This window comes from Bombus flavifrons, chromosome 17, assembly GCF_040668555.2.
Source record: "Bombus flavifrons isolate JBK064 chromosome 17, iyBomFlav1_principal, whole genome shotgun sequence".
NCBI lineage: Eukaryota > Metazoa > Arthropoda > Insecta > Hymenoptera > Apidae > Bombus > Bombus flavifrons.
The window spans coordinates 6,467,081-6,481,565 of record NC_138458.1 but is presented as its reverse complement, the minus strand read 5'-3'; the positions used below and the strand labels follow the sequence as shown (position 1 = coordinate 6,481,565).

The window sequence follows — 14,485 nt, the reverse complement described above, 5'->3', positions numbered from 1 at the left end:
GAAAATATTAATAATTTATATTAATCGGCGGAAGTTTTGAAATAATTTTGGTCGCAAGACTTTTTCATTCATTGGAACAGATAGAAACGCGAGATACGCGAACGATAGAAATTTGCTTACCGCACCGACTTAGTTGCTAGCTTGAGAGGCCCGCACTCAATTAGTTGCCAGCTTGAGCGGCCCGCGCTCAATTACTTGCCAGCTTGAGCTACATTTACATTTTTTTTGAGGTTTTACATTTTACATTTTCCGGAAATGGGGTTTCCTCCCACGATTCACTGCAATTTCTTCTAATTAATATCAGCAACTTTCGATACGGCGCGGTACTTTCGTTCGTTCACGTTCGGAACCAGTAAGAACGACATCGAGCCAGATCGTCGTACTCGAAGAAGGCTTGCCGCAATAATTAGTGCGGTTCCCGGGGAAATTATGCCGCATAGCGGAATGGCCGTGCCGGCGCTAATATCGTAATACGGTGGCGCATAATTAATGAAATTAATATTGGCTCAACCAAGGTTAGCCAGCTGGCGTATTGTGGTTCACCGCGGCGAAACGTGAGCTCGAGGGTCAACGAACTATCAAAGTTACTCTTACGGACAGGTTTACCGCGCGTATGGTTTGCGTTGTTTGGCTAATTTCGTAAAATCAACCTTCGTTCGATGGTGCCTCGTTCGGCGTCCAGTTGCATTCGATTAGATCGGGCGATTCGTGCGTGCTTTCGTTGATTTGCCATTTGGATCAGACAGAGAAGGATGTCGAGAAGCTGGCATTTTTGCACGGAGAAATTCTCACGGAACGTTGTTCAAGAACCATCTCTACAGGAAGAAAAAGTGTCGTTCCGACGTCTAGCGAAGATGCGCTAAGAAGGTTGAGAAAGATGAGCGCCAAGATGAGAAAGTAGCAGCTCGTGCGTTACGTTTAACCTTCTTCGGGTTGAAGTATGTTGCACAGGCACCCACCAGTGTAGATGAAATTGCGGCAGCGTGTCTGACACTGACGAGAAGATGGCAATAACTGCGAAATATCTGCGATCTACTTCCAAGTATCATTAATTTCTCTCGAAGAAAAGACGTCACGCTAATGACCGAATCTCGAGGAGTATGATTTTCTATTTCCGAGCAAATGCACAGTACGTTCTTCTCTCTAACCGTTACTCCTTCTTCTATTAGGAAATTCCGTACGAGATGCAATAGGTTGTCAGTTACTCCGATTACTCTGGTACGCCAAACTATATCGTATGCTTTCTCGATGTCTAAGCATATCGCTTTGAGGTTTTCGTTGTTGATAAATGCATCGCGTACACTGGTTTCCAGGTTGATCGAATTATCTACGGTGGCGTGGTGGTAGATACGAGATCCTCTTCGCACTTGGTACGCCGTTATACTCGAGATAGCAGCGCGGTCTGCGTTAATAATTTTTCTTTGCTGACGCTGCTCATTGATTCCTATTGATAAGGTAATTTTGCTTCGTCTTCTAATCTGCTCCAACGCGTCTACGATGCCGCGATTCGACTTCTTCTCAAGGATATATAAAAAGAAAAGAGCCAGTTGACGACGATGGAGAGACGAACTCGTCTTATCGGTTCGATCTCGTGTCCTTAGCTTCGAATTACCTTCAGGTTCTATCGCACGGAGCTTCCTGCTCGATCGTACGGCGAGCAAAACGTCTCAACTAGTTTACAAGTAAATTACTTGCAGGCACAGAGAGGATGCCACCCGTGTTCAGCACTTCGAGACATAATGGCGGTAACCTGGGCACACTTGCAATTAAAGCAAGGACACCCCTACGGCTGTGCAGGCAGGTTAATTCTTGGTCTTGTCGTTCTGCTTCTACACAGGTGTTTGTTCTACAATTACACGACTCCGTGTTCCCTTTGCTGCAACCAAGTTCACTCGGCTTTTTACGCATGCTTCTTGCTAATTGGATCCTTATTAAGCAGTATCAGGTGAAAAGTTTAACGTTACAACTAACGACAACCGTTTGCTAACGATAAAAGAGCGCAGATGATACTCGTTGATCTTCCAGTCTTTTGGCATTCACCGTCAATTTTTCAATATCGTTTAGAGAACAGCTATTGAAATGATTTAATTTCGTACTTGAAGTCAGAGGCAGATCGGCCACTATTTGGACTCTGTTCGTTTTAAAACATCCATGGTTGCTCGTAGATTATCATTTTGAAGAGAAAAACTTGCAGATTTAAGAGAACTCGTTTAGCAAATCTAACAGATATTAAAGTGTACGCTAGTAGCTTCATATTACGATAGCCGATACTGGATATAATCCTAGAATTCAATTCCGAAGTTGCGTATTTTCTACGATTTTCTATCCGCATGGAAATCTTCATCGCTGCATGTTGCAATTAATTTCTTCGACAGAATACAACGACGTGTACGATTAAAAAGAAGGAAAACGTACGCGTTAAACGTTTTCCAGTATTCGCAACAACACGAATTTCCCCAGCAAAATTCTCCAATTTCGTAAGCTGACATTTCATAATTTCGCCGCTGACATTCGCCGTCAACCAATGCGGTATTGATTTTTCGCATTACAGCAGGATAGCTGAATGGATAACTTTACCTTGTGGTATATACGTTCAATCCGGAGACGCGCAAAGAGTTTGCTCTGCATACGGTTGCACAGCCACGAGGTTTAACAGCGCTGCACGCCGAGAAACGACGACTCCACGTTTCCTTTTATACCGGCGCCTTTATTCCGCGAGCGTATTCGACTGCGTCCCGACTGGCAACTGCACCGCTAGCTCCATGCTTCGACTTCCGCGTTATATCTCGTAAACCAACTTCTAATTGTGTCGCATAGATGTAGGTAAAATTTCGATCGGCTATTTTCATTAGCTTGTTAGCTCGCAACGACCGTAACTTCCAGCAAACTTTGATAAATCGCGTTGAGAAACGGGAGCACGAAAACTGGCCGCGCGCGCTTCTCGATAATATTCGGACATTCGTAGCGATTTCTTACGATTCCCGCTAGGTAAAACGATTTTCCATCGAGATACTATTCGTTCGACTAAGTTTTCGGACGTGTGAATGGAACGGAAAGAGTTCCAAAGATGATTTTTGATTCATTTTTCAACGTCGTTCCTCCTTTTTTTTTTAAATCTGCCGCGATTCCGGGAGAATTGCACGAGGATGATAGCAATTAAGGAGATAAAGGGACTTTTATTGAAAGCGGAATCGCGAGCATCGAGAGTTACCGGTGGATTTAGGTGTGCCGGGGCAAAATGAAATTTTATATCCAATCAGCGTCGCCCCGACAAGATGTAGCCCCATTCCCCCGAGTGGAAATTGTAGAACGGAAATCCCGCCATTACGAGATCGCCACGGACCGTTTCGCGTCTCTCTTTGGATTCCGCGAGATTACATTTACAATATTAACCTGCTCGTGGCCGGTCGCGCTGTAAATAAAGCTGGCCAAGCCAGCGCTTCAATCTCGAACAACTTTCGACGCTAACGTGCTGGGAATACGACTGCTGACATCGGTGTCTTATGAATAATGCGCGCTAAAAATCACGACCTTTCTCAAACCGTTTAATAAATTGTACATCTTCCATTGCACGGCGATCGTCTTCGTGGTCGATTAAATGCAACGTCGTACGATTTTAAATACATTTGCTGTATGGTATTCGCAAGTATCTGTGTATTTGCCTATAAGCAAGTATCCTTTGTTTGTATCGTTCTAAGGGAATGAAATAATTTTCCGATGTTGTTTCGACATCGTGTGTTGGATGAATAACGTTTCAGATGAAATACTTTGTGCAAGATATCTAGCACGAACGAGTTATGGTAATAATTACCTACGTCTTCTCATTAGTTAGAATTTACTGTAAGTTCCATTCCTCTAAATCGAATGTTTAATAATTTCATATAAGTCAAATGATAAATTCCGGCGTATATCGTACAGAGGTTGGCCTGTTGCAAATGCGACAAGCAATCGTTTTGCGCGCTGTTACGAGTACTTTCAGAAGCCTTTTTTAGATTCTTTGTACAGAGATACGAAACGTACGATGTACATATGTTCTTGTAACAATCTTCTACGTTGAAACAACGTTTCTCGAGGCAAATTTATTTTTTTAAACAGAGTGTTGTATAAATTTCTACAGATTTGGGTAGATCTGGTAATGATAAACGCTTCCTGCCTATCTAACAAAATATCTCTGTGCAATGCACGAGAAACATCACAGAAATTAATCAAATTACGCCCTACGTTCTCAAAATGTCTTTACCTTTATTCGATTCTTTATTCAATTATTCTCCAGTTTCCTTTTCTCATTTAGTTTTAACGTTACCTCAACATCAAAGATCGTTAGTAATTAGATTCTCTTGTTGCGTGCAAATGCCAGCGAAAGAACATCTGTATCCATGCTGAAATGAAACAGCAAAATCCTCAAACTCGATTTCCTCCAAAGCCAGACTAAGCACGATAAACTAAAAATTGTGCTTTCTCTGTTCACTTCTTCTCTGGACGATCGTGCTCTTCGCAGTTGTATCGCTAATTACGGGGAGTTTTGTATGCAGTGCATATTCCTTACAAAGGCAACACGGTCGCGCAATTATAATCGTCTAACCAGCAATTCTCCTTTGGTCAAATACGTCCGTTTTATACGACACTTAGGAAAAAGTGCGAAGAGACAGTTGATGGCACTGACATTGTGAATTCAAACGTCACTGTGCGCGCTGTCAGACAGGGGAACGAATATTCAAGATACTTCGATCGAATCGGAGAGAACGGGGAACGCGAACAAAAGATTCGACGAACAGATTTTCCCCGACACGAAGTTCCTGATACCAAGTTCCTGGAAAACTGCACGTTATGCGCATTTTTCTTTACATTTTTTCCTCTGCGCGAACAATTCTCCGGATACCCAAGTTTCAGGAAAACTGTACGTTGTGTGCATTTTTCCATGCTTTTTCCAAATGCTCGTTCGAGTGCCTCACTGTGCGCATCTTGCGCTGCGAATTTACCCCGTTGGCTTCGTCCCCTTTTTAACGATGCGCACAGGAGTCTCGAGGGCTGTTGGTTAATTAAAATTTTGAAATTCTAACTCGCGTCGAAAATGGCGCGTCGAAAATGGCGCGCCGAAGCCCGTCCCAGGGTTTAGCTACCGCCGTCAAACGCTCTCTTTGATCTTCTGTTCGGCCTTGCGCGCGTTCCACCCAAGTCCTGTTTAAATGCCGCTGCAAAGCGGATCGAACGCAATGTCGCAGGAATGTGGAGAATCCTCTTAAGGTGAGATTTCCTATAAGCGTCAGACGCGTTTATGTGGACAGACAAAGAGGCGAATCTACGTATCTACGGCGTACAATAATTTTTTTACTATCATCGCAGCAACGCTGCTACGATCCGGTATCCCGGACGAAGAATGCAATTAAAGTCTTACGTATAAACAGATTAAACGTGACGAGCGCACGTTAAGTTCGTTTATGGCAACGTCTTTGGTATGTCCATGCCGTCAAGCGTTTTAAAAATGTCTGACCATCTCCTCACGGAGCAACGCGTTAATACGAAATTAATTGCGTGTGCATGAACCAAGCGATTGACAAGCTACGAGGAGAATATGAATGAAATGTTACGAAGGTAATCGCCTACAAATAGGCGAACAGATTTGAAAAAGGAAGACGCGCAAGATGACGGCTAAGGGCTGGTTAATCTTCGATCCCTCGAGCCAATGAAAACATTTGACGTATCCGTAAACTTGTGCCGTGAGATTTTTTCAGCGTGTCGAGTTGCATCCAGCGTGAGGTCATCAGCGACGTTGTTGCATCCAGTGTGAGGTCATCAGCGACGCTGTTGCATCTGGATGGATCGTATTTCACAGTGTATCTCAGCTTCTTTCGTTAAAAGCTTATATACGCGCCTAACATGTTATAACGACGTATGCACCGACGCTTAGGTCTCGTGATGCATCTGAATGAAATGAACGTACGTAGTTCGATATCGGCCAAGGACACTCGTATCGGTGCAGGAATTGGATGTGCTGTTAGTCGGTGATCAAGATTCGATCGACATGCAGGTTTCAACGTGAAGAGGGTGTCATTGATGCCAAATATAATGCACTGAATAACGTGTCGTCAGAATTTCAAGAAACTTGTAAGGAAGTCGATCAACGCTGCGAATGCCTTCAAAAAAGAAGATTACTTTCCGCGATCGTGAGCGGCACGTCGATTAACTCGATGGAAATGTAATAATATTTTCTTGTTGCTCAACGACTACGAGAATAGGTCGAGTCCGGGCAATGCTCGACAGCGAAGCAATCTACGTCGCCTCGTTCTTTATCGATCCTATGCAACGCGACGAGAAGCATTAACGCAATCGTGCTAATTAACTGTCCATGATTAAAATGAAAAGTCTCGCATCGATCGAGGAACGATGTTTCCGGTCAAGACATTTTGACAATTAAGGGAAATAAATCTTTTTGAAAAGAACATACGTCGCTTCATAGTACCCATCTATCCCCAAAAAGCATTACTTTATAAGAACGAGCTCTTTCGAAGAACATTTTCTTTTCCGGAAATACGTGTTCTCCCTAAGAAGTCTTTTTCTAATACGAAGAAGGTTGTCCTTTTTTCATTTAAATAATCGGAGTCAGAACTCGAGTTTAATCGTATCAAATGGATCGTACGACACTCGGACAACAAAATAGTATTACATATTTGGCAACTTTTCTTTGCTGTCGTGGATCGAGCTTGAGAGATTCCTAGCTGTGCTTTTTTCATTCGAATAATCGGAGTCGAAACTCGAATTCGATCGTATTAAATCGATCGTGTGACATTCGTTAGGTTTAGTCATGTGATGTTTAACTACTTTCCTTTGCTGTCGTGGATCGAGCTTGAGAGATTCCTAGCTGTGCTTTTTTCATTCGAATAATCGGAGTCGAAACTCGAATTCGATCGTATCAAATCGATCGCGCGACGCTCGAACAACAAAACAGTTGATATATTCATATTTGGCTAAGTTTCTTTGCGACCGTAGATCGAGCTTGAGAGATTCCCCAGTGTACACGCGATTTAAAAAGTTTCCATTGGACACTGATCGACCGAGCTTTCCACCGTTCGTTTTTCCACTCGCTGGGTCAAAATTATCGCGCGGTTATATACATAAATGGTCCTCTCGGAGAGGCGTGGAGGAAGCGAGGCAGAAGCTGCAATTACGGCAAATGTTGTTTTCGTGTTCCTATCCGCGGCTAAAACGTTGCTTAATGCGTTTTTACAACGGGCGAGAAAAAGTCGAGCAATCTGTATCTCGGAATGATCATGGTCGCGGATCTGCCGGCGATGTCGCTGCGTAAAACCACGTCCATTTTTGTTTGTCGTCGACGTTCTATCGGCTGCATTAAGAGTACGCGTTCATTCTTGCGCCTGCTTTCATTCCCGCCGCGAATATAGTTAATGCTGGCGATTCATCAACGGCTGGTCGAGTAAAAAACACTCGCTTTCGTGGATAATCTGTTACAAGCGTCTCCCGGCATTTTCGTCCTCTTACGGCTGCCTCACCCGGATAAAAGAGAATCTCTTCCGTGTTAATACGCCGCAAATTATTTTTCCGGTTAATGTTTCCCAAGCAATTACGTCTCTAATTATTTTCTCTCAGAATCTGCAGTTCTTTCAACTTTTACAGATACTAAGCAGAGTTTACTATTCTATGAAATTCCTTAAAAATCTCAACTAACTTTCCCAGCGACCAATGTTATATCTAACACATCGACAGCGGTGTTTCGTTCCTACAGGATGATGCCGCGTGAAGTATGCAAAACGCGAATTTGCGTCTCCAGCCGGTCAAGTGTTTAGCATCGTATAACCGAGAGAACTGAAAGTTAGTGGACAGGTATGAAGACATGAAAATTTCCAGCTGCCCCACAAGGTAGCCAAACACAGGGGCAATATCGTGGCCCTTGGTCCACAGAAAGGACAATGTGCAAAGGCATTATGGAGTTGCCCGGTGGGCAGAGATGCTCGCGAAACTGCTATTTTGCATCGTCAAACTGCACCGTTTGCTTCGATTTAACCGGGTCTCGCACAGCACGCGAAATAACACGTTTCTCGGTCCGAACGAAAGACGAAAGTGTAGTTTGCAAATTTCATCCCGCCTCTGTTAACCGTGCAGCGCAATCAGGTTCGTGAAAGCCAGCTTCTCTCTCTCTCTCTCTCCCTCTCTCTGGAGAGTAAGCGTGGCGGAAACTGCGAGTAGCAGTCGAGTTTTATAATTAAGAATGCGGTTTGCCGTCGCATTTGTACGAGCTTTCTGGCCCTTTCTGGCTATCGCAGATGTTGCGGTGGCCATCTTCAGCGCTGAATTTTAATTTACAAGCGAGATGACCGCGTCGTTAGGTAACTTCCATTCGCGTTCCTCGCACTCTCGCGAAACAACTTAACGTCTTATTTCGTTTCTCGTTAAGCTATGCACGCTGGCTCGCGGAAATATCTGAACACGTGTCGTAGGCAAGTTTTCACGTGCGTATTGCGCTGGATACGTTTAACCGCCGCGTGTGTACGAACAGAAAGGACCTCCTTTGTCCCGTGTTTACGGCAAATCACAAGGCGCACGCTCTTGGTGCGGTCAATCAGTGGCGTGCAACGAACGTTTCTCAAAACGGAACGATCGCGCCTGGCACAATTGCGATCGTAGTCCGTGGCGCGCGATTTTTTCGCTATGAAAAAGAACCAAGCGCGAGCGAAATAATTGGATTTGCTTTTCACTCACCCTGGAACTCCTTCCTGGCCGCGCTGACGGAAGTGACGATGTTGGCCACGTGTCCGAGCACCGTGGCGAACAGCAGCAGACCAAACAGCAGCTGAGCTATCACGAACAGATACTCGCCCTTGCTTCTCGGCCTGCAAAGCGAAATGGAAAAGCGTGATTCGACCACGCCATGCGTATTCCTTTCGTCTTCCAATTTTTCAAGGCCAACTGCCAAAGCTTTTTTAAATCGCCAAGTTTTATCATTCGTTCGTCTTCCTGCTGATTTTAGAGACATTGTCCGCTCTTAAGCGATTGTATTTCGAGCTAGTTGAACATCGACGATCGAAGGAGATCGGCATAAACGTAGAAACGATCCGGCTTTCGCGAGGAACAAACGAGCAGAGAAGCTTTCGAAACGGTGTACTAAACGGACAGGAATATTTCATATTACGTCTCTTCTTTTCGTGTCTTTCGCTTTTTTTCTTTTTTCGTTGGCTGCAAGTACACGCGACATCGGCACCTCGAAGATGCTTCGCACGCTTACCGCGGTTATATTCCATTCCAACGCAAATCTCTGAGATACATAACTTTTCCGTCTTTAAGCTTTACTTATCTTCCTCAAAATTCTCCTATCACGGTATGAGATATTCTGTTCCTTGAAACGTGTTTCCAAATAACCTGCTGTGAGAATTCTTCGCTCGCAAAGGGGACCAAGAATGGTCATTTTATATCGTCGGAGATTCCAGCAAAACTCGTGATTCTCCCGCGGAAGGCAGCGTGGACGGCAATACAGTGGGGTGAAATAGGTAGAAATCGAATTACCTGTAACGTTAGACGCTCTACAATATCCTGCGAGAATTTCTCGCTCTCAAGGAGGACCAAAAATGGCCATTTTTAAACATCCTGCTTTCTCTTCTACTTTATAACATTCGGGATTCGAGCAAAGCTCTTGATTCTCTGGCGGTAAGCAGCGCGGACGGAAATACAGTGCGATGAAACGGGCAGAGGAAAATCGAATTACCTGGGCAGGTCACCGATGGTGGTGAGGGCCAGCGTGCACCAGTAGTAGCTCTGCAAATATTTCTTCACCACGTCCGCCGTCTCCGAGTCGCTGAATACCCAGTTCTTACTGCCGAAGCCGTTGTTCTTATCGATAATGTGATAGAGGCACCCGTTCCAGTGAAAGATCACCAGTAAATAATGTATCAAGGATGTGGAGCGGAATAAATTCGGATAGTTGGTGTGTCGCTCGGTTCTGTCCATGAACGCCCAGAACCTGTGTGTGACAATGCAACAAAGAAGATCGCCGTGAGATTGCAACATGCTCGTCACGGTGTTTTCCTTCATCAATCGAATGGAAACCTCGAGTAAGGGTCTAGATCAGCTTTGGCATATTTTCAGAGACATCAGATTCTACGTCCGCTCTGTACCGTGAGTTTCACACGTAACTCGAGCATAATTTATTCCAGGCAATGATCGAGTAGCTATTGTTTCGTTAATCGATATTTAGAGTATAATTTTGTTACGTTCTTGTCGTTCACGAAGCGACAATGTTTACGCAGAATTTCGAGTTTAATACGGACAGACTTGTAAAAGTCGCGAGAGAGTGAGCTCGAGCGAAGGATCCAAAAATAATGTGCCCTCGCAAGTGCCGTAAGAAAGTTTGAGCATTCGATTGTTTTGCGCTATCCTAGGAAACTTTCTAAAGGAAAAAGACGAGGAGAGGAAAGCAGGTGATAAACGGAACGTGGTCAATACACGAGCATAGTTCGGCAACCTCTATTCGGTATATGGTTGAGCAAAACTTCCATCGTTTCTCACCCAATGATACTTTTCTAACGTCGAAACGCGTCTCAAGTTTCATCGAAATATACAGAGATTATTCCACTGGTACGCGCGACTTCTCGTTTCAATTTCGCGTCAAATATCTTACTCGATCATTGCGATTCTCTACCGACTGTTAAAAAATTAAAGCGTGATTGCAACATAAACGTTGACTGATACAAAATAGATACAACTCGATTTAACGTACTGATTAAATATAAATCGATTTAACGCGTTGATTAAACGTAAGATATTCCGCCGGCTTGTTCGTGGAACGTGCGACAAATCAAGATTCGCACTCACCGGTATATTTTCACGAGCCTAAAACCTCGAAGTATACTGTTGAATCCTATAGATAAGTATAAAAAGTCGAGGGGCAACAGGCACAGGATGTCCATGTAAAACGTAGTGCTGTTTGTATAGTGATTTCGCAGCTTCGTCGCGTCCGTTTGCAAGACACCGTCCTCTAAGTAGCCGGTTCGAATGTGAAACACTATGTCCAGCACGTATAAAAAATCGGAAAAGTAGTCCAAGCAGAACCACACCCAGCGCGTTTCGCCTAAATAACATAAAATCACATTTCCATTTTAGATATGTAAGCATTTTTAAATTATACAATTCTTACACGCTATTAGATATCAATAATACACTTTTTTTCCTATCGGTTAATTACAGATGTGATATTCCTATCGATTTAATGAATTATACTTCGCATTAATATCAAGATATTAAAGTGTATTCTCATATAAGCAATTCCAAGTTAAACTCTTTAAACAATTCGAGACTAGCATACATAATCCTATAAGTCTATAAGTGAGAGCTTTTTAAGCTTTTAATTCTACGAATCCACCTTTTTTTTGTACCAAGCTTTGCACTAAGTCAAGCATTTACTTGGAGGCGAGCAATGGGATGTTACGTTTCCTTTCTTTCTTTCTTTCTTTCTTTCTTTCTTCGGCTCCGGCGAATCGCTAAGAATCATTTCTTGAGAAGATAAGCGAGAAAATCAAAGTAATTTTAATTCTGGAAACTCAAATTGTCTCGATAATAAAATATCCGGTCTACGATGATTTTCAATAATTTTCACGAAGCTTTACACATACATATATCTGATAGGATTATCTTCGGTAAGTCGAGTTATTTTCTTATTTTTCTATTCTCCATTTCCCGATAAAGGAGCAAATCTTTCTTCGTTAAAATCGCACTTCTACGTGTAACACGGAATTGTATTGTCGATTTAAACAAATATTAAAATAAGATAAAACTAAATAAAATTGAATTCCATACTTGTTTCATGCAAATTTCCATGCAAATTACTTTTTATTTGATTTACGGACGTACGGTATAATAAGCTGACCAATTTCTTAAATCACGAAAATTGTCAAGAGAAACATCTACGTTTAACTAAATTCATCTTCTTCGAAGCTGCCCGTCTAAAGGGTCAATTAGAATTGCTCCTGTAAGAGGGTGAAATACGGTACGATAAAAATATAATTAATACTTTGTAAATCGCTGTAAACTTAACATAGGCGAAAACGCCTCGACGAGACGTGCCCGTTCTTCCGAGACAAAACGTTCGCATGGAATCTATCGGGTCGCGGAGCAAAAGACTAACCGTTTATCTCTTGGAAGGCGACCCTGTAGATGATGACCCAGAAGTTGTAGAGAAAGGCAAGGGAGACCACCATCGACCAGTAATAACAGAGACGTCCCGCGGGATCGAAGATGAAGGACCAATTAGGGGCACCCGTACGAAAACCCTTTGTTCCTGCTTGTCCAGGGTAGCCTCTATTACCGCGTTGTTGCTGCTGTTGCTGCGCCGTATACCTACTATGGAAAATTAACAGCACAATGACTCGTGAAAACATAACGCGACAAACGAGGAGCTTGCTACGAAAATCGAGCAAGTTCGGCTTTCCGAAGAAACTGCACGCGATGAAGTTTTACAGTATTTTAATACGAGGACACTCGAAACCAAAGATACTCGGGTTTCGAAAGTTCGTAATCGCGCAACGATGCTTTTCTTTTTTTTTTTTTAATTTCGCAATCGGATTTCGTACTTTAACTTTCAGAATGATCTCCGTGACCGAGTGCGCGGGACATTTTACAGGATTAAAGTTGAAATATCTTTCATACTAGTCGTTTTTCGAACCAAGTAGTTTAATATTTTTTTTTTTTATAGAGGATTAAAAAATGCATCGAATCGTGTGAATAAATGTACAGTTTCGTTTTGCGAGACGAACGTTATCTTGGAATCTCCAACACGCGTCCAACCTGGATACGAGTATTTTACGATTATATGCATTTCTTCTTCTTTCATTTTTTAACGTTCTTTAATAGCGTCCTCAAGAGATACAAATATAATAAATAGATATATAAGATACATAAATAGACAATAAGAAGATATATTACGCGTTTTAAATTGGGCAGAAGAGATCTGAAGATCTTAATATCATAGAAAATCGTCTGGGGAAGACTTAATAGGCTATTGTACGAAGGAGCATAATGGAAGCAATGTAATGCTATTTCCGAACTGAAAGAAACGATTTTACAACGCCGAGGAAACTTGGATCAAAATTATATAACGAAGCTTTACAGAAGTTTGCCGAAAGATCTTATCATTTCATTGGAGATAAATTTTAAATATACATATGTATATTCTTTAATAGAAAATTACTTTGAAGTTCCCGTCATTTTATTGTGTCATGCAATCCCTTTCTACTAGTATAGTTATACTAAAGCGAGCAAATAGCTTTTCTAGAAATTCGCACAATTCCATTATTTTATCCTGCGATGCGGCAATATTATTTTTGAAAATCTGTGTCTGTTTACATCAATTTTATACCTCTATATCGAAGAATAGATAAATAAAAGAAACCTGCAATTCGCTAGAATAAACTACGTATTCCCAACGTGGAAGAAAGAAAACGGGGCTGTATCGTTTGTTCTGATAGGAAATCACCAGGTGGAAAACATCGAACAATTTATTATCGTGAAACGTGTATAAACCAGCCTGCGATGCATATTGGAAATTGCTTCAAAATTGATCACGCTGTAGAAAAATTATAAGAAATAAGCTTTCGATTCTTTTGCAAGAATATGTTGCTCCACGTCCCTGTTCCTCGATGAGTTTCTATTCGCATAAATCAAATATCGTTACAACACGTTGCTCGATTGCAAAGCCGTATCGCACGATACGACGATTCCTAGGTCCACGTTTTCGCGACAAAGTGGCGCCGAGTTGCTGGTAGCTGACGTAATGGACAGCAGTGCACGCGCGCTTTACAAGAAATGGTTGTTAGAGTCAAATACTTTTCAAATAATCCATGCTACAGGATTACCATTCGTTCCAGCTCACAGCCGGATTCCAACGTTTGTTCCATGCCACAACGCGTGCACTCGACGTTTTCACGTTGCACGAGCGTTTGTTGCTAGATATTTACCACTTCAGGTTACCATCGAACGCTAGATTTCCTGCCGTCAAACACACCATGCCTGAGTAACGACCGACAAAAATTACGCCTCCGGCTCACCACCGTACATTCGCCATTTCACGCCGCTGCGGATGCATTCGTGCACTGCAGGCATTGGTCTGTGTCACGTGCTGCAGACAACAGGCCTGGCGTAGAATACACGAGCGCAAAACGAACTTGCCTTGGATACGACAACCAGACACCTAACTTTCCGTTTATCCGGCTGTGTCAAAGTGACTCGAGTCGCATATAACTGTGCCTCGAAGCGCGTACATAGCTCAGACGAACGAGTGGTCCGTAAAAGTCACGCGGAAGCGTATCGACGGGAGCGAGAGAGCGCGAATGATGAGACAAACGCTTGAATATTTTAATAATTTTCTAATAATTCTCCACGTTTACTTCAGATTTTCTTCGTGCAAGTCACGTTGTAAATTTATATCATCGCTGTACCACAAGTTCGAACCTTGGTGACAAAGAAAGCGTTTATAGTTCTCGCA

At 42.7% G+C, this 14,485-nt stretch overlaps 1 protein-coding gene across 10 annotated transcripts in view; it reads right to left on the bottom strand.

Annotated features, from left to right (window-relative positions):
* Positions 1-14,485, bottom strand: part of LOC138188719 (cyclic nucleotide-gated channel alpha-3) — a 217,346-nt gene that overhangs the window by 82,925 nt on the left and 119,936 nt on the right. For 9 of the 10 annotated variants that reach the window (XM_069130750.1, XM_069130758.1, XM_069130754.1 and 6 more), the window contains 4 exons: positions 12,131-12,345; positions 10,822-11,077; positions 9,716-9,970; positions 8,716-8,846 (listed from right to left, as the gene is read on the bottom strand). In XM_069130750.1, the coding sequence (XP_068986851.1) occupies positions 8,716-8,846; positions 9,716-9,970; positions 10,822-11,077; positions 12,131-12,345 (857 nt within the window). The remainder of the gene's footprint in view (positions 1-8,715; positions 8,847-9,715; positions 9,971-10,821; positions 11,078-12,130; positions 12,346-14,485) is intronic. The other variant, XM_069130752.1, reaches the window with a different exon arrangement.